The sequence below is a fragment of the Electrophorus electricus genome, chromosome 9 (assembly GCF_041902795.1).
Source record: "Electrophorus electricus isolate QZ-2024a chromosome 9, ASM4190279v1, whole genome shotgun sequence".
NCBI lineage: Eukaryota > Metazoa > Chordata > Actinopteri > Gymnotiformes > Gymnotidae > Electrophorus > Electrophorus electricus.
In genome coordinates, this window is record NC_137505.1 from 21,472,791 (window position 1) to 21,494,085 (window position 21,295).

At 39.8% G+C, this 21,295-nt stretch overlaps 1 protein-coding gene across 1 annotated transcript; it reads left to right on the top strand.

Annotated features, from left to right (window-relative positions):
• Nucleotides 1-349: 349 nt before the first annotated feature.
• nlgn4xb (neuroligin 4 X-linked b) lies at nucleotides 350-18,990 on the top strand. The gene is made up of 6 exons (XM_027025083.2): nucleotides 350-644; nucleotides 3,834-4,551; nucleotides 11,358-11,513; nucleotides 14,652-14,837; nucleotides 15,048-15,837; nucleotides 16,046-18,990. Exons 2-6 carry the CDS (start codon nucleotides 4,089-4,091, stop codon nucleotides 16,902-16,904), a joined length of 2,454 nt encoding a protein of 817 aa, XP_026880884.1. The 5' UTR covers nucleotides 350-644; nucleotides 3,834-4,088; the 3' UTR covers nucleotides 16,905-18,990.
• The last annotated feature ends 2,305 nt before the right edge of the window (nucleotides 18,991-21,295 follow it).

Consider the following 21,295-nt stretch of genomic DNA (forward strand, 5'->3'; position numbering starts at 1 on the left):
AAATGTCAGCATTCCACAGTAGACCTACTGGTCTTCCGGATGCTGTCAGTGGTAACTCATCCACTACAAATAAAAGTATTTCCCATTGACACCATACTGAAGAGCTAAAGCTACACCCGAAAATATGTATGTCACATGTGTATGGCTGTAGTGTAGCGAAGCATCCTTGTCCTTAATGTAAATCTTTCAAAGGGAGTTCAAAGACGCAGCTGGGTGACAGTCAAATTACAGAAGACCATTGGCTACGGGCTGTGTAATTTTCGTTCAACACAACCCAATAGCAGAGAGAGAGACACACACACACACACACACAGAGAGAGAGAGAGAGAGAGAGAGAGAGAGACTGACTTTCAATTCAAATGTATTCAGTTCAATTTCAAATCTACCGGTCCAGAGCACCGACAATGTTTTATGCGGGATAGCCTACGCTACCCTGGTTTTAAGATGAGTCTTCTCCCCCGATGAATGTCTGGCGTTGCTGGCGTTAATTAGGCTGCTCCATTCGCGGATACTGCATTCATTCATCCTGTATCAAAGACAATGCTCGGATGATATCATTTATGGGCTTATGCGTTTTGACGTTGAGATCCTCCACGGAATTTTAGTTCCTTCCCATCGCCTCGCATTGCGCGTCTTTTGTGAAGGTAAGATAGAACCTGCCCGTACATTTTGTTGTTTGTTTTCCTGTTACCTGCAGCGTCCGCGAAAACTGCATTTTTTCTTTACGGATTTCTCACGGTTTTTTATTTTAATTATTTTTTACGTCGACGTTTGTCGCCAGTTTTTATGGCGTGTGAAAATCGAGCAGCATCCGTGGATGCTGCGAATGCGGACACGCACTTGTTAAGCTTTCGTGGCTGAAGCGAAGTGTAATGACAGCAGGACAGTGCAGCACCGTAGAGGTGAGCAGGTGGGCTGCAGCCTCTGTACGGGGCTACGAAGCACAGGACAGCCCAACTGCTTTCGTTTTGTCTTTTTTTACATGCACGGCTAGAAAGCGACTAAAGCGAGGTTTCGAGAATTCGTGCAAGTTTAATGGCTACCTATGTGAGAAAACACTTTTATAGCAGCCCATGGTATTTCACAGCAGAGCTAGTCGGGACAGAACAGAATAGAAATTTGTTTGCCCATACCAAAGCTACGAAAGAGACATATGTCAAAAATAAATATCTATCTATCTATCTATCTATCTATCTATCTATCTATCTATCTATCTATCTATCTATCTATCTATCTATCTATCTATCTATCTATCTATCTATCTATATATATATATATATATATAGAGAGAGAGAGAGAGAGAGAGAGAGAGAGAGAGAGAGAGATGATTGAATATAATTAAATAATATGCATACAGTGCTCTGTGGTTTTCTATATCAATGCCTGAAAAATCGGCATAGTAATATCTAGGAAAATGTAGCCAGCAAACCACACGGTGTTACTCCTCATAGCACTCGCAGTCAAAAGACACTTCCAGGTTTGTGGTTTCACACACCTTTAACCCTGCCTGTACAGCATTAGGACTCATATCTCACCTCCCATCGATTTTATGATACGTGCGAATGTGCCCAAACAGGGTTAGACCGACTGTTCTTAATGAACACGAAGTCCTACTGATACAAGATTCCGTAAAAGAAGTAAAAAAGTGTAGCAAAGAAGGTTTGTGGCCTCCATGATGTGCGTGTGATGTCGATCATAGTGATAATAATGATAGCTCTTAGATAAAACGAGCAGTGAGTGATATCAGTATGGCCATCCCTAAAAGCCTGCAAGTACCCTGCTCAGTGCGCGTGCTGAGTACTCTTTTGGATAGATTTAATCCTCCAGAATATTTTCTGTTAGAATTTTGTTCCCAAAATAGAATCCGTTAATGGGAAGTCACGGGTTACCCTAATTGACTAAATTAAAACTTCCTTCCTCAAAACACGTTCCAGCCTAACTCACACTGAGCACTGAGCAGGCAATAGAAGATTTAAGACAACAACAACAACAACAACAACAACAACAACAACAACAACAATAATAATAATAATAATAATAATCCTCTCCTTTAACCTACTCAGTTGTATCAATACGTTTTACTGTAAAAATCTAAACATGTGGGTTAACTTTACTGTCAGTATTGTTTTACCAAGATTCTGTTTATACTGGAAGAAGTAAATTCTGTGTGTTTGTGTGCTCAAGATGTACTATTGCCAGTGCTTTTCACACAAATGGCAATCTTTTAGCTTTTAAAGCTTTTACCAGAGATGTCATGTTTGATTGCATAATACATTTTAAAAAGCAAAATTTTGACACCTCTATCCTTTACCTCCATTTAATGCTAACAGAAATTCAGAAAATTAAAAATCTGGAGATGATTTGGAAAAGATCCTCCATGTTTTCCAGAATGACTGTAATGATTGTTTACTGACAGTAATTTGATCCTTTTCCTAGCCTTCTTTCTAAATCATTATGTACTCCTCACTACAGAAAAGTCAGAGGTCATTGGGAAATGTGTCATTTGTTATTCTGGCCAACGTGGTAACCTACAAGCCACTTGCTGCCCTGTGGGCTTGTTTTTAGTGTGAATTGAGTTTTGTGGATAATTGACATATTGTGGTCAGAGTAGACCATTGGCTGTCAGTCTAGGGGGAGGGGTTAAAACAGAGAGCAGCACAGGGATACTTGGAGAACTTACTAAATGGCTGGCACTGGGGCTGGAGCAGCATGGGAAAACTAATTAAAAAGCTTTTTAGATTTAGGTTCTGGGGCATGAAATCCTGCTGACCACCCGATACTTCTCCAAAGCCACCGAGGGGGAAAATGGATTATCCCAGAAAATGAAATTACCTGAAAAGGTTGATACAGTTTGACATTATCCAACTGAGACGGGCTTTGGAATGACACCTTTAAATATGAACTCAGCTCACTCGATTCAGGTTGGAATAGCCTTCACTGAAATGTTAATCTTTTTCTTCTGATTCAGACATTTTGCCAACGAGTGTAAGATTGATGATTTTACTTGTTGCGCATTCTAGAAACAGTTCAAAAAGACTTTATCTGTGACCAGTGTAATGGCGTAAGCTGATGTTTTTTTGCTGTAATGGGAGCCATTTTTACTAGCTTAGATTCACCTTGACGTTCCTCCGAGGTGTATCTCTGAAGGGACACAGTTACAGAAATCAATAAGAGAACTTGCTAGCAGCGCCGTGTGTTGCTAGGGCCCACTGACAGCTGTGTTAATGGGTGGGAGCATTAACAGACGAGGGCTGAAGGAGGCTGTCTGATTTATACAGGAGACCTTTTTCATTAGAGACAGCACATTGCACTCAGCCAGCAAAAGTACCCCCCCTCTCCCCACCTTTAAAATTCGATTCAGTTTAACTGTGGAAAAACAAAACTCTGGCTGTTCATAGTTCGAGCTCCATGCCTCTGTGGTCCTGCTTTATATATGATATGATGTCAGTTGTTGTGGGTAGTGATGTAGGGAAGTTATGGTTGTCAGTAGATCAATATTTTCTGTCATTTCTCTTTTTCTTTTTTCTTTTCTTTCTTTTTTTCTTTTTTTACAAAGGGAAGAAGCTATCATGCCAAATAGAGGTCATAAATGTGCCTATAAGTTGTAGCCAATGGCCACGCAGAGTCCACCTCACATTTAAAGCTTCATGAACGGGGCTGGTGGCCCAGACATTTCCAGGGGGCATATGGAGATGTGGAAGGGTAGAAAAAAGGATTTACAGCACAAAACTCTCTTTTTTCAAAAAAGGCCTGAGTATGTTTCTGATCAGTGGAGCACAGTGGAAATAATTCTTTCAAACTGCTTCCTCTCTGTTCCTCTCTGTCTTCCACAGAATGTTCATTCTGACTAGAATGAACTCAGGGCAGTGATTGTGCCAGCAAGGGCCAGTGGACGGCATCTCTCCTGCTGTCCACACAAGGGCAAAAGGCTCCAAAGACGACGTCCTGACATGGCAAGGAACAAAGACAACAGTCCAATTGGTGAGCCAGCTGTCTGTCAACCTGACGTGAGCTGCCTGGAGTAAGGGTTTTTTTGGGGGGTTTTTTTTCGGATTACTGGGCTTTCAATAACAAGTTAGGGCAGGACCATGTCCAAGCCAAAGGACTGCGTGTGGCTACCAGCTGCTTTGTATGGGCTGCATCTGAAGGTATTGCTTTGGATCTTCATTCTGATTTTGGAATTTACAGTGGTCAACTGTCAGCCAATCCAATACACTACAGTCACAACAAACTATGGGAAACTGCGTGGTTTCAGGGCCGCCCTGCCCAGTGAGATTCTGGGCCCAGTGGACCAGTACCTGGGTGTGCCTTATGCGATGCCCCCTACAGGAGAGAGGAGGTTCCAGGCACCTGAGCCACCTATCTCCTGGCCTGGCATTAGGAACGCCACCCAGTTTGCACCCGTGTGTCCGCAGTACTTGGAGGACAGGTTTCTGCTCAGTGACATGCTTCCTGCTTGGTTCACAGCCAACTTGGATACAGTGGCCACCTATGTACAGGACCAGAATGAGGACTGCCTCTACCTGAACGTCTACGTGCCCACGGAAGAAGGTAAACCTCTTCTACCTGTGTCCATACTTGCTACATGAAGCTTTGATTCTTCTGATTGGCTTGCCAGCTCACGTTTCCAGTGAATCAAATGCTCGCTGTTTCTTTAAAGATGATTATATTTAGGGATATTCAGGTGGTTGATTTTTGAGTCAGTAAACATGCTCACCCATTGGCTTACAGTCATTGCACACATAGGGTTGAAAGCACTATATACTATAAACAGTTAACAAATTCATAATTTTTTTTTGAAACTTCATGAAGAGCCTTTGCTCTCTTTAAAGAAACAACAGAAAGACACATCAACAGTGAGACAGGGATGAATGAATGTTAGAGACTAATCTAATGTCTAACCAACCAATGCTTAAGGCATTTTGGCATAAAAATGTATGCTGAAAAATATAAAGACAAAATACTGTAAATAAACCCATTTTTGAGTACAAAAATAACATCAGAAACAACACTGTCAGCTATCTGTAATATTGTGGATATTCAGGTCCAATTAATGAAGAGGAAAGGGATATGTCAGGGGTAAACAGTCAAATTACAGGGCATAGATATAATAGTTGAGCAAAAAATGTTTTATTTTGGGTAATCAACATGCACAAATTACAAGGACTCACATAAACTGGAGCAATAATGTGTGACTGTAATTAAGCATCAAAATGAAGTAATGAGAGTTGATTACATTCAGTGGCTGCTTCAGGGTAGCACCTGTGACATCATCATCTAGGATGGATAAACCACTAGATCAAACAAGTAATGTTAATTTTTATATGATCCTTAAAAATAATTATGTCTGGTCACATGAATACAGCGATATAAAGGGAAAAATAAAGGTTAAGAAAGCTTTTAATAATTTATTTGACCCATAGTCTGTTGGCACCTTTTCACTCCTGGAGCATTGCAGTGCCAGAGGCTAGCAGGGCTGGCCACTATGATATAACCTGGCCTGCTGTTCATTCTGGCTTTAAATATCATGATCAATAGCACATTGTTCCTCTCTGCCCTTTGTATACTTTTCCATACTTTTCCATACTATTTTTGCCATTTGTTACATGGATACATGTTAAACCAAACCTATTTTCAGCAATGTCACAGTGCTTTCCAATAACCACTTGCCAGTTTAAGACTAAATCACAAAGACATTAGAAAATTGTCCTTTCTCTGTGTCTTAGGCTCACTGCAGGTCCTACATAATGCTACTTTAGGGCTGACAAACATTTTCCAAAGTAGTAAAGCTCATTTGACTTGCTTAGTGTCTGTTTTGTAGAATTCCATCTTCACTGTTATTATGTTACATATTCTTCTCTAAATATTGATTAACATACTCATTCTTTTAAGCTCATTTTAGTGTGTTTAAGTAATTGAGGAATTTTATTTAATTGTACACAATGACATTAACAGCTTTGTCTTCATAGCATATTAGTTATTTTGGTGGGGGGTTTGCCTAAGGTTGAAAATTAATTAATTAGTTATAAAGAGAAGGCCAACACTTATAAATCACTGAAAAACATGGTGTCCTGTGAACAACTGATAACTAAAATGAGGTACAATTAATGGGGCATTTTATTGAAGGGCATTTCAAGATGTGCATGACTTATTATTTTAGTCTTAGCGTTTCTAGTGTTTGAATGTATTCGGCCCAGTTATGAATGTATTTGGCCCAGTTAACCTAAAGTAAATCACTAGCATCAAGACTTCTCACTAGCATCATAAATGCAAAGACCATGTTATATTACATATGGAAGGTAAACTCACAGAAGTTACACAGTGGACTTTTCCCAAATGGATTTGTGCCGAGATGGTGATAATGACTTAGTGCAACTCAAACAAACAGCAAAATTCCAATCTGTGTACAACCTCGGCCACTTCGAATATGTTGCCATTATCAAAAATGGGAGTGATAACCACAAAAAGTGCAATTAGTCGAAAGCAGTATTTTTACATTGTATTTTTATATTTAAAGCCATCAGCCTCAGGGCACATGGAAAATAACAAATCTTCAAAGGATACTGCACTGATACACAATAAACTCTTACTGATACAAAGTTAACTCTGAAAAAACCTGCCAATGTGAATCTTAAAGGTTTTGTTAGTGAGAGCAACATGAATACAGCTATGGTCATCAAACCCTTTTTAAATCTCTAATATGACAACAAAGCCGAAGGATATGTTAACCGCTCATACACAGATATGTTAATATTTCATAGATTTATTATGTACATACAAAGCATTTTAAAGAACTTTATAGTTTGTTGATGTCTACCATTTTAGAACTGGTATACTTAGTCAATAAGACCTCAAAGAGGTATTATCTTTGGCAAGTGATGAGAATATATGATATGAAAGATATCTGACTTTTACCAGTACTTGTCCCACATCACTCCACTTTTACAAATGCTCACCATGGTTGTCACTTCCTCTCATCTTAGTCCTGTAAGATTACTTCTTTTCCTTTCTTCTCTCAGATGAAGTTTGCATTTAATCTTCCTCTCAGTATTTCTCGCTTCTGTCCCTGTAATTTTGCCAGGTGAATGTGCACATTTCATTAATGGGTAAATGTGAAGAGTGAGTCTCCTCCACCACTAACGGAACTGTGCAGACAATGGGCTCATTCAACCCGGATATTATGCCATTATTCCTATAAAATACAGGGATGTTGTCATGATCCCATTAGTGCTTTTCCATTTAATGAGTATTTATATTTTACTGCAGACAAAGGATGTGCAATTAGTTCCCTGAGGGGAGGGATTTATCTGTGTCTTTGCAGACTACTACAGAATCTGAATTTTCTTGTAGTGAATTCATCAGAAAGCACTGCTTGTCCCAGAGGGATGTTACCGGGTCACATACGAAACATAATCTATTGCAACTTCAAGAGCAAATAACTGGTTATGAATTTAAGCAGTGGTCATGCAAAGAAGAGGCCATGCCAAGTATTCTTGGCTGGTCGATATTCTCAAAAATTGAGTCACTGTAACATTTGCTAATGGTTCGTTTTCATAAAGGTGTAAGTAAGAAGAAGCCCTGTGTCTGTTTCTCTGTTTATGGGGAGTTTATGGGCTGGAGGCTTAGTCATGCTGTACTCTGTGAGTCAGAAAGGCAAATATTTCGGTCCATGCCATACTGTATGTTCGCGCTGCCTTGAGGATATGTTACTGTGGAGGTGGTATCTTTTACTGGGTTATTATATTGAATTTGCCATTTGGTTTCCAGCAAAGCATAGAAGGAACATGTGAAACAAGCTATTGTTTTCTTTGCCGCTGTCATCCTTGGCTCGCTCACTGGGGGCTTGGACTCAGACACGTGTAAAGCTGCTTTGTGACAACGGCTGTTTTAAAAAGCGCTATATGAATACATTTGGTTTTGCCTTTGACTTTGACTTTTACCATATTGCACTATAGTGACTTGGCTAGGACTTTGTCAGGAAGGTTGAAAGCCTGTGACTCACCAGGCCACTCACAGTACACTCATCTGGAACATGTGAACATGGGCAGGTGAACATGACCAGTTTGGCAGCACAGTCATCAGAAATCTCAGTCCTCCACTACAACGCACATTTGCATAGTTGTTCCATTTGTCTCTTTTCGAATGCTTGATTTGGCTGTAGCAGGTATGCCGCTACACACAATGCAATCACAGCGATCAGGCAACTGCAAAGACTAAAACGATGGCCAAGGTGAACATGGGGTTGATTGGACTCCTGAAGAGTGGTTAAAAAAATACTGGTGCTTCCACAGACCCAAAACCCAGCTGTATCATCCAGCGCCAGAAACACATAGGAAATCCAGCTGCTTTGATTCATAGTGGAGTGGACTGGACAGTAGGGTCACCACTGCACTGAATGTCTGAGCATGCACAGAGTACAGTCTTTCCCAGTACTGTCGGGTCCCGGTCCTCGTCCTCGAGTATGTGCAGTGATTTTTTTTTTTTTAATACATCTGACTTGACAGTTAATTAACAAGCCCGTGAATGAGTTTAAAATGGATGTAACACCATGGAACATGCTACAATATGCAGTGCAGTGCTGCTCCAAGCCAAGGATGGGGGAAATGTGATGTAGTTAGTAGGGCTGCACAATATTTCATTAAATAATCATTACTGTAATGTTGATCTTTGCAAGACTGATATTGCAAAGACGTGGGGTATGAAAATTAGCCCTTTAAATTTTTTATTGTGTGCTGAAAGAATGGGATCGCGATGTCAAATGTTCCTGATGAGTGTTCTGTGGGTGTTTCATGAAATCAAGGCATTTACACAATCCAAAAATGTAAATAATTATCAACATAATATTGATATTATTATACTTATTCAACAAAAAAAAAAAAAAAAAAAAAAATATATATATATATATATATATATATATATATATATATAAACAAAAAATCATTTGGTTAAAACAATGCTGGCCTGTACCACATCACACACCAAGGGTTCGTCGGTCAGGCACATTTTAACATATCGGAAGTCAAATATCAGATGCAATATGTAGCAATATAATCCCACAGACTATTTTACTCATAACGTTCACCCTGACTGGTGGTGCTCTCATGCAGTCTGCACTCAACACTCAGTCTTCATAACTTCACATACAAACGTGTCATGGAGCGTGTCCCTTGCCGCTGGTCACGTGGCATGGCCTGCCACCTGCAGTGAGAATTCGGTTTGTCTCGTTTGTAACCACACCCATGTTGTTTAGCCCGCACCTGCACCTGGGTTAGTCTCGTTATGTCTGTATGTATTTAAACCCTTGTTGGTGTGTGCATGGTTGTCAGTCATTGTTCATGTTCACGGTTTATTTTATATGTGAGTGCCGTTGTCTTTAACGTATGTTAATAAATGTCTGTCTATGTCGAGAGAGCCTGTGTGTTCTACTCCTTGCCCTGCGGTACTCGGGCCATTACAAAATGTGCGCTCTTATGCTCAAAAAATACTAGTTATGGGTGCACATAAAGCATACGTCAGTTTCAAGTGTGCTTTTGACTATCCTAATTCACCGTTTTATTTACTTTAGAGTATCAAAACTGACTTTCTAAAACACCAAATGCAAGTGATTCTAGTTTCTTTCTTTTTTTTAGAATTGTGAGAAGCATGCTCTGTTTCATTTTTGAGGTAACAGTCCATGGTTTTAGACTAGTACAGCACTGTGGATGCCAGTAGCACGTGCCAGTTGCCTGAAGAAATGGGTTCTGATTCTCCAGCCCATTATCACTCTCCATACGTAAGAGAAGGAAGGAACAGTCCTCGGCTCAGGATGGAATCGCTCAAATCCCTGAATGCACCAAACAGGAAATGTTTAATTCTATGGAATAAATGTTTATATGAAATACAATTGATGTAAGTTAAATGTCTTTAAAAGTATCTTAAGAATGCTAACCATGTGGGATTTTCGAGGTTATTAGCCAGCAGAAGCACAATGGACAATAACATTAGATACTCTGTAAGCCCAGAAATTAAAGGTTTTTTGTTGTTTTTTTTTACATTTTAAAGACAGTCTTACAGTATCATTCTTTCTTTCAACTTGATTGACAGTACTGATATTACAGTAAACCTCTTCCTCTTACTCCAGAGTGAAAATAACAAATCTTCAAAGAGCAATGCATGAATGCAGTGCAGAATGAACTGAGAAAAGCTGCTGTTGTGAAAATGGAAGGTTTTGTTAATGACTGTATGGATAGAGGAGTGGTCATTGCAGGGTTTTAAGATTTCTAATAAGGTTCTGACAGCTGATGGCTATGTTAACTTTGCTTAGATTCATATACATAGAGATGTTAATGTTTGACACACACGTCGTTTATATAAAACGGTTTTAAAGGTCTTTCCCCTACACCTGTGCATGTATACTAAGAACTCAGATTTGGTGAGCATGTGGAACGAAGCCGCTTGCGAAGGTGTTCCCTTGCTGGCAGCCTCCTTCGGACAGTAGTGGCGTTCCACGTGGCTTTTTGTTTATATTTCATTTTCCGTTACGTGTCTGTGTTTTGGTTACATGCCACGTGCCACTCGGGTGGTGTGTGCTGTGTTTGCACATCACCTATGTGCTATTATATTGTTTATAAGCCCTTGAAGTTCGCATTACCGATTGTCAGTCACTGAAGTTACGTTGGCTTTCTTTAACTGTGGTTAGCGCAGATTGGCTTCCTTTCTTTTCCTGCATGTTCTATGCCCATGACACCATTATTTTCTATTAGCCCACAAATATCTATATACTGTAAATTGTCTTGTCGCTACACCCCACCTTGTATATCTACCCTAATGTTTCTATATATATTGTGTTCTTGCCCTGTGCTTGGTGTATTTATCTCATAGTTGTCAGTAATGTCAGTGCACCTGTGGCTTGTCTGTGCTATAAATACTGAGCTGTTTCCATCATACGAAAGAGCATTCCTGTCCTCGCCTCTCGTGAGTCACGTGGTTTGGCCCACCACATGCAGTGGGAGGGTTTTGTTTGTAACCACACCTGCACCTTGTTTTGTTTGTGTATTGAAACCTTCGTCATTGTGTGCAGTGTGGTTGGGCATTTTTGATGTAGCGTGTTGAGGTTAATGTTAACGTCATTGTTAAATGTATTCGTGTTCATCAATTTTGTTGAATGTTAACCGTTTCATGTTCATCGTTGTGTTATGTATGAGTGCCATTGTCTTTATGTATCAATAAATGTTTGCACGTCGATGGAGTCTGTGCATCCTGCCCCTCGGCCTGCGGCACGTGGGCCAACTCGTTACAATTCCTGTACCTGACAAGTACTGGGGAATGAAAGTGGTTCTGAGTCTGATTTGAAATGACCTTTTCATTCCTTTGCCCAGCGGACGTCCATGATGGAGAAGGACTCAAGCCAGTCATGGTGTACATTCATGGCGGCTCTTACGTAGAAGGCACGGGCAACCTGATTGACGGCAGCATTCTCACCAGCTATGGAAATGTCATTGTGGTCACTGTCAACTATCGCCTGGGAGTTTTAGGCAAGTTCCTTATTCCTTCACCTTAGTTTAGATACTGTGGTAACAGAATTATAGCGAATGAGATCAGATTTGATCGAATTACTTTTTCATATGTGTTTAGAAGATTGAATTGCTTAGTTTATATTTAGTTTTAAACAATAAACAAGACTGTAAAATAAGGTCTCTCTAGCAAATAAATTCACCAGATATTAGAAATGCAAACCTGTACTTACCCCTCCCTTATACCTTATAGATGCAAGCTTTTGATTACAGACTGTAGCCCATTTGTTGGCATGCACAATTAATCAGATTTGACCTTCCAACCTGGTCATCACTGGTCAGTTTCTTACCACAGGACCACTGCTGACTACATATTATTCAGGTGGTACACAATTATCAAGTCAGCAGTAACACTGACATGACAGTTGTGCAGTTGTTGGCATTGAGATAGCACAGATTTGTCTGGCACAGAGGTTTTTTACACACATCAGTGTCACTGCTGGGTTGAGAGTGGTCTGCCATCCAAAAATATCCTGCCAACTGCAGCTCTGTGGTCAAATTCTGACCACTCGTGAAGGGATAGAGGATGACTAACTCAGACTGTGCATGGCAACAGCTGGACTATAGACTCTAACTTTACACCTACAAAATGGGTCTTTCTGATAAAGTGACAGGTGAGTGCATCTCTGGGGTCTTTTTCCAATTAAATCATGGAATTATGGAGGATACCAACTCAGTCAGACCTACTCAGAATGTAAATTTAGTTTGTTCCTAGAGGATTTTTAATCTTTTTTGAATGAATGAAGGATCTTTCTTTCCTTTGCCACACTGAGACATATCACTGTAATATATCTGTTGCAGAAACTTGAAATTATATAATTTCCTCAGGGGAAATCCATAACTGGGCTTTAGAAAAATTTCAACAAAGCATATTAAAAATGAAAATGAGGTTCATAAAAGGTATGCACATTTGAAATGCTACACCACCTACAGTTTTTATATTTTAGGACAAAATATGAAAGCGTTTGAAGGTATCTTAAAAATGGTTGAATAAATAAGCAAATGGAGCCTCACAGTGTGGCGTAATTTACTGAGGCACATTATAAAATAACAACACTAATTTGCTTGTTCCACACCTCAGCATGATAGTTTGTTCGTGGTATCATTTTTATAAGCATTTCATGGTCTCCAACATGTAATAATCAAATATGTAATGAAACAGTAACAAACTATCATGGCTACATATCTAAAACTTCGTAGCATTTATCCAGCAACAAAAAACATTTAACAATTCTTCTCTGATCACAGAAAAATATGTTTAGTTTTCTTTTAGGGCATTTTTCTGTAAACTAATGCTAGCAACATATCCTGTTCTATCATATGATGCAATATGATTAAGATATCATACATAATCCAGAATCTTTAACTCAGATTTTAGGAAGGAGGAGTTTGCTGAGATCTGTGGTTGTTTGGGGGCAGGTGGATTCATGGGTCAATGCCTCATTATAAGATTGAAGAAAAAAAAAACACAAGCATGCGACGACCCTGGAATAAATTGTTTGGGTGAAAGTGCTACATCACAGAAGGGGATTTCAATTAACCTTTATCAAGGGCAGGCTTGGGAGGGGTGATTTATGCAGCATGGGCGAAGCTTATACAGTCCTGATTTTATTTGGGTGCTTGGCAAAACAACATCTCTGGAATTACCAACTAAGGATCTGGAATTACCAGCCAAGGATCCACTCAGCATAAGAGCTACAAGCAAGGAGTGGATCATTTGTACAGCCCTTCAGCCTACCGTATAAGTAACATCACTCATGATCACTTGGATTAATAAGAAAGTCATTAAAGATGATCACTAGTATTTCTCCCTGCTGGGTAGCTAATGTTTGCTGGATAGCTACATAAATAAGCATAGAACATGCACTCTCTCATAAGCAGCATAATGGTGAAATAAATATGGCCAGTAACATTATACAGCCATAAATACATTTATATGCCAATGCATCCTCACATTGTTTCATATAAGATACAATCATTCTTAGAATTCTACTAAATAGTACTTAGAAAAATACTGCATACCCAAATCAAACCAAATTTTGTTTCATATAGTAAGACTATTTTGGCAAACTCTATGTGAGTGCATAATGGTACTTACTGGTATTTGTTTTGCTAACTTTGGTAAATTATAGCTTAATCCTTTATCTATAAATCGTTGCTTATTGCTTACTTCACTTGCTTATTTTTTTTAAATGATTCTTTATTGAAATATCAGGGAACAGGGGAAGGAAGTTATTCAGCAAAGCTATAGAGAGAGTTGCCATCTGGTGAGACAGCAACATCCGGCATAATTGATCATACAGTCACATCTTTAAGAGGCAGATTTATCAAACAAGTCACCACTGCAGCAGTGTAGATTACTGCCACTGCACCTCCCTGATTTAGCCTCAAATCTATTAAGGGTTGTTATGCAAATGAAGAGTGCCGCGGCCAATTTGCGGCGCTGCTGTTGAGGAAGTGTCACCGCATTTTACAGCCAAAAAACCCCCCACAGAACTACATTAAGGGCAAATATATGAGAAAATACAACAGGAAATATATACATGGGTTAACTATAGGCCAGAATCATCTAAGCAACCTTTTGTAGAAAAAAGTCTGAATAGCTATTATAATTTATGCATATGACAAGTGACTAGTGTATGACTAGGGTAGTGACTATGCTCAATAACAAAGACTGGCATTAAACACAGATTAAAAACCAAATTTGTATTTATGATTTTGAATAGATAAAAGAAACAATCTCTGGATATTATAAATCAACATGTCACGCTACTTTCACTAAAATTACTATATCTACATTCAATATGTGAAAACATATTGCCAGATATAGTGAACTTGTTCAGTTGTGCAGGGCTTTATTAACCGCTTATAAGCTCTTGAACAAGGGTTTTTGTCATATTGTCAGTGTAGTCTGTATGTATGAAGTCAGTGTAATTCTAGAACCACAGATCTCAGTCTTGTAATAATTACAGGTTAAGATTTTTGAAGAGGTACATTGAATTATTTCAATGTCAACCTTCGTTTTGCATTGTGGGAATATTTGTGGCATTATAGAAATCTCAACTATTTAAAGTTTACAATTGTTCAATTGTTTTTCAGGGTTTCTAAGCACAGGAGACCAAGCTGCTAAGGGGAACTATGGGCTGCTGGACCAGATCCAGGCTCTCAGATGGGTAAAGGAGAACATTCAGGCTTTCAGTGGAGACCCTCGGAGGGTGACTATATTTGGCTCTGGAGCCGGAGCTTCGTGTGTCAGTCTGCTCACCCTGTCACACTACTCAGAAGGTACACTACTGTTAACCTATCTTGGTATGCTTTAGTTCTGGGACTTTACTGCAGTACTTCACAACACATTTGAATCACACCACGTTTTGAGAGATAGGGTTGTTCAGATGTGAAATTTTAATAGAGATTACAATTTTTCCAAAAATGTTCCAAATTCACTCTGCAAAGAGTTGAACAATATTTTGACAGTTTTGTTGAACTGTACTCCAGATCTTTTCCAGAAAGCCATCATTCAGAGTGGGACAGCCCTGTCCAGCTGGGCGGTCAACTACCAGCCAGCCAAGTACACACATATGCTGGCTGAAAAGGTGGGCTGCAACGAGGACGACTCAGCTGAGCTGGTCCAGTGCCTCCAGAATAAGAATTACAAGGAGCTCATCGAGCAGAGCATCACACCTGCCAAGTATCACATTGCCTTTGGGCCTGTGATTGATGGCGATGTCATCCCTGACGACCCCCAGATACTGATGGAGCAAGGGGAATTTCTCAACTATGACATCATGCTGGGGGTTAACCAGGGTGAAGGGTACAAGTTTGTGGATGGCATCGTGGACAGTGAGGATGGAGTTGCCGGTAGCGACTTTGAGTTCGCCGTGTCAGATTTTGTCGATAACTTGTACGGCTACCCGGAAGGGAAGGACACACTGAGGGAAACTATAAAGTTCATGTACACTGACTGGGCTGATAAGGAAAATCCAGAAACGCGGCGTAAAACTCTGGTCGCACTTTTCACGGACCACCAGTGGGTGGCGCCTGCTGTGGCCACGGCAGATTTACATGCTCAGTATGGCTCACCCACCTACTTCTATGCATTTTACCACCACTGCCAGAGTGAAATGAAGCCTGCCTGGGCGGATTCTGCCCACGGAGATGAACTACCATATGTGTTTGGCATCCCAATGATTGGTCCTACTGATCTCTTTAGTTGTAACTTCTCTAAGAACGATGTCATGTTGAGTGCAGTGGTTATGACCTACTGGACTAACTTCGCCAAAACTGGGTGAGTGAGCTATTCTGTATCACTGCAAAGGCAGCATTGAACTAATGACCTATAAAACAGACTGACAGTATAGCAGTGATTTGTCATTCATGCATGAATTAAAGATTTTGACCTAAAGCATTTTTCTCCTTGTAAAACCTTTATGCATGCATAGCTTTTAATATTTCAGGCTCATCCCTTATTAAAGTATCTTTGTTGTACTTTTCAGAGACCCAAATCAGCCAGTTCCCCAGGACACAAAATTCATCCACACAAAACCAAATCGCTTTGAAGAGGTTGCCTGGTCCAAGTACAATCCTAAAGACCAGCTTTACCTGCACATCGGCCTAAAGCCACGTGTGCGTGACCACTACAGAGCCACTAAGGTGGCCTTCTGGTTGGAGCTGGTGCCACATCTACACAACATCAACGAACTCTTCCAGTATGTATCCTCGACCACTAAGATCCCACCTCAGGACACGACTCCTTTCTCATACACCAAGCGCTTGTCCAACAAACACTGGCCGTCCACCACTCGCCACCCACCTGTTCCTCCAGCCAACACCAAACAGGTGCCAGACCAGCAGAAGACAGTAGGCCTGGAGGATGGCACTGTCATCATCGAGGCCAGAGACTACTCCACCGAGCTGAGTGTGACCATTGCCGTGGGTGCCTCATTGCTCTTCCTGAACATCCTGGCATTCGCTGCCCTCTATTACAAGAAAGACAAGCACCGGCTAGAGTCGAGCCGCCGGCCAAGTCCTCCGAGAAACCTTGCAACAGCGGTGGCGCGGGTGCCAAGCGAGGAGCTGATGTCTCTGCAGATGAAGCAGCTGGATCGCGAGCGCGATTATGAATGTGAGTCCCTGCAGGGTCACGACATGCTGCGGCTCACCTGCCCTCCAGACTACGCCCTCACACTGCGACGATCCCCAGACGACATCCCGCTCATGACACCCAACACCATCACCATGATTCCCAACTCTCTGACGGGGATGCAGCCATCCTATCACCCCTTTAGCACATATGCCAACAGCACCCCCAGCAGTACGGCCCTCCCTCATGGACACTCCACCACCCGAGTATAATTCAGCAATGAGGACTGGGCTCTACAAGTGACAAATTATTTAAGTCAAAGAGAGCGCACCCAGGTATTTGAATACAAATGCTCTAGGTGTTATTTTGTTACTGACTCTATGAATAACGCGATGTCATGATAGTTTAACCTGTATAATGTGAACAGTGAATGTAATGATTTTCAAATTTATGGTGCAGCAAGCGGATCTCGACAAAACTAAACATTGTTTAAATAAAGAAATCTTCTTCAGTCTATAGTATACTATATTGTGTAAGAAGACCCACAGTTTGCATCCTGATCTCTTTGGTTAGATTGCAGGTGATGTGGTGACGAGGCGTATATAATGCATTTAAAGCTAAAAGAAACTTCAGTACAATTCAGTAATGCCTTCAGTTCTTGAATTGACTGCTTCTTACTAAAACTCTAATGACAAAACATTAGATCAATAGCAGCATCGGCCATGATTGCTAAGGCTATGGCGATTGAGATGATTGTCTCATCTTTTAATGAAAAAATGTACATACAGAATAACATTTCTTGTTTGTTCTTTATAATAATAGTGAATGATCACTGCTTGTTGTTTCTCATGTCTAAACATCTAAACTCTTTCATGTTGGCGCATTCTGTGATTTGCACATTAAACTCAAGATCAGATACAAGACCCTAAAATCATAGTTATGTTCCAGAGCCATGACCTCACACAGCTTAAATCCTGGCAAAGAGATCAGAGTGCAGTGTAAATATCTGTGCCATATATTGAGCACTTGTACTGTAAATCTTAAGAGCTTAGCTCCTAAGGGTAATTGCCTTCAACTGGCAGTAATCCCATTTCTCAGTCCAAATAGTGTTATTTTAGAGCCTAAAGTGATGTATATAGCATAGGAGAAACGCAAAAAAATACAGCTGTTAGTGATGTTCTGCTTGGGTTTTTTTTTTTTTCTTTCCCCAATTTACTTCATGTGCACACTTCAGGCTGTATACTGACATGGCTGTTCTCTCCCATTCTATACATACAGCTGGTGTTTTCAATTTTATTTCACACCTTATGTGCAAACGGTATGTGTCAATGGACCTCAAAATAGTTTTCATCTTTAAAAAAAATTGAAAATGAGAAATCATTTGTAAGAATGTCAAACTTCACCAGTCCTCAGGAAGTGTCAGCAGAAAATTTATTTACCAATATAAATTCTAGTGAAAACAAGATAGCAGCAGCGTTTCCTAGTCCAGCAGCGTTTCCTAGTCCAGCAGCGTTTCCTAGTTCAGCAGTGTTTTCTATTCCAGCTAATTTTTATTGCCATCCCTATTTGTAATTCATGATATTGTCATAGATTCTATTTAGGCTTGGTCATAATTATAGTTCCAACTTATAGTACTGTATATGCTTGTATAAAATTCCAACAGTCATCCCTGAACAAATTCATTTACAGAGAAGTTAACACGTGATGGTTGTTCATCATTCATGTTTAACTGGGCAAAGCATCACAGAGATGTTTTCAAAATCAAAGATTTTTTTCTTTGCAGGTAGTGTGTTGTTGTCACACAACACAACCCTTTAAATCCTGTGTATCTACTCTGAAATCCTTGAATGCAACCAGTGAAAGCTCAGTTTCAGAAAAGGATCACCATACCTGTTAGTGGATCTGAAGTGATACAGTCCATTTTAAGAAGATTTTTGATGTGTGATGATTTGGGAAAATGTAAGAACTGATTTTTTTTTGTCTTTCTGAAAATGTATTTGTATATATTTATTCAGATTTTCTTTTAGGCTTAGATCTGCTCTCCATACAACCACTCTTATTTTTTATTTATTTACAAAACAACGAAAAAAGAAATATTACTTTTTCTGCAATGAGGTATCAAAAAACTCTGGCACAGAGTGTAACAGCGGCTTATTATGATTAGATGTGAACTCCATGTTGAAGTCATTTGTTAGGAGTACCAGTTAAGAAATTATTTGTAAGCTGGTGTCTGAAGTTTTCAATCAACCACAGGGCCAGCAGGGTAAACTCATTATTTTCAAAGGTTTGCTTTTGGCTCAACATGTATCAGACTTTTCTGCTGTTGTTTCTAAAATAAAGGATCATAGATTTTAGTTATTGGCATTTTGTTTACTGCTATCTAATTTCCATAATAGCTGCAAAAACATTGGTTTCAGATGAAGAACTAGTAGCATTAGTGCTGGACCCATTTGCCAGTCATCTTTGCTCAAACACATAATTCAGTGGTGTCGGATGGTGCAGGAAATCCACTACCATTTATACCTACTTTAGGATGTATGACTCGCTGAGGCACCTTTGCACATGTATTCTAGCACTGAATCTTCGCTGTGGGAAATAAGAAGCCATGAGAATCGTTAGGTGTTTAGCTGGTCCTGTCCAGCCTAGATATTATCTCCTGCCCACAAAAGTCAACACAAACAAAAAACTCCATAGCATGATGGTTTATTTAAAAAAAAAAAACTAGCTCATTATAAATCTACAATAATATCTGTAATGTGTGCACTACTTAGTACTAGAATTTATTAATAATGATGGGGGTGGAAGAGTCACATGGACATTATGAAATGTGTCCAACAGAGTTGAAGTTAACAGTGCTGAAAACAATGCGGATGTTCAACATCAGCATCGCATTATAAATATGTCAAATGGCCTTAGTGCTGAAAAAGTCACATAGCTTAGAGGCCTAGAAACAGGCGGCTGAACATCTAATTTTCTGTATCTTTTATATTGATTTCAGACTGTTCTCAGGCAGCAAGTTGCAAATTCGAATTGAAGCAGTTTTAATTAGTCTGGGTCTGCTGTCCAGAAAGCAAGAGATCACTGCATGATGGGGGAGGGCGTATGGACACACACACACACACACACACACACATACACACACACACACACACACACACACACACACACACACACACACACAGATGTGCACTGAACTCTCCAAGTTGCTACATGTTTTCCTTCTTCCCTCCAGATCTACTTTATAGCACAGAACCGACATAAATGAGAGGTGCACGTAAGGTTTCTTAGTAATGTGTGTGATGTCTGGGTTACATTTGAGCATGCTGGAGATGATGTGAATGCGAGGAACATTCTCTGATGCCCGTGGCATTGACTTCTGGGGCAAGGCCTGTTGGAAGGATAGACATAGAAATCAATTGCCATTTCTACTCAGTGGGCGTGTATGCATGCTTAAAGTACCTTCCTTAGTTTATTTCATCTGTCACTTGAAATAGAACTCACTGCTGGTGAACACCTGGAGATGATAATGGAGCTATTTTAAGGTAGTTTAGCTGTGTTGCCTTGAAGAAGCAGTTTTTTTATGGCTCAGATCTGACCTCTCCATTCCTCATTGCAGTATTGATCAGCACTTTGCTATCGATCATCTGTCCAGCAGTGGGCGGAGCTATACATTCACAGGTTCTACACATTGGCGCAAAGTGAAAAGCTGCATTAACCAAAAATGTTTCTTACCTTTTGCATTTACATTTAAGGAATTCGGCACACACTCCTATCCAGAGTGACTTACATGGGTTTCTTTAGTATATCATATATTTTACATCTGCTAGAGGATGTTTTCTTTGTATTTATACCTATTTTAATTCTCATGTATGAATCACAGTTTTATTTCACTTTACGCATAATGACATTTTGCTGAAGCTGTGTCATTTCATGTGTGCCCTTGCTTGAAATATTAATTTAATAATTGGCATGAATGTGTTTGCAGGAATATAATAATAATTTGACATTTTCCATAGCTGCCTAATGTTAAGCCGGCTTTACACTGCACAGTAATCAAGATGATTATGCTCTCAAAGATAACCATCGCAAAACCTGGAAAGAATTCCTTGGTCATGTGGTAAAATTTGTAGTTGTTGAATGACCAATGACAACTGATTTATTGTCTCTGCATCCAAAGACAGCCTGAAAATATCATCTAGCAGTGTAGAAAATGTTACTCAAAAATGTCAGTGTGACCATTGCTAGGACACATGTCTGTCAACAACCAGTAAAGAGCAGTCTGGAGTAGAACTACAAATAAACTACAAGTAAATGGCAGCATGGCAAAAGGAATACAAAGAGTCTTGTGTGGGGTTCAAAAGAAAGTTTTTATGGAATTGTTGGAGAAGGGAAAATGCACTTTTCATGTTTCCCTTTAGCAGAATTGAAAACACATGAACAACAAAGTCTGAAAATCCTAATTATCTAGAATCATGAGTTTATTACCAGAAAATGCAGAAAATGTGAATTTCCAGAGTTTACTTCCAGACTTTGCAAACTCACATAAACATGGATGTGAGAACAGGAATGAAAGAGGAAAGATCTGCTGATCTATAAAACAGAACTAGCTAATTATGTTAATGACATAATCATCTTGAAGCCACGTTGCCACCATATTGGTATG

What these genes read in the sequence shown, in the direction of transcription:
- nlgn4xb (XM_027025083.2), top strand. Translation starts at nt 4,089, where the DNA reads ATGTCCAAGCCAAAGGACTGCGTGTGGCTACCAGCTGCTTTGTATGGG. An exon ending in CTACGTGCCCACGGAAGAAG is followed by an intron (nt 4,552 to 11,357) that starts GTAAACCTCTTC and finishes TCCTTTGCCCAG; the next exon opens with CGGACGTCCATGATGGAGAA. An exon ending in ACTAACTTCGCCAAAACTGG is followed by an intron (nt 15,838 to 16,045) that starts GTGAGTGAGCTA and finishes TGTACTTTTCAG; the next exon opens with AGACCCAAATCAGCCAGTTC.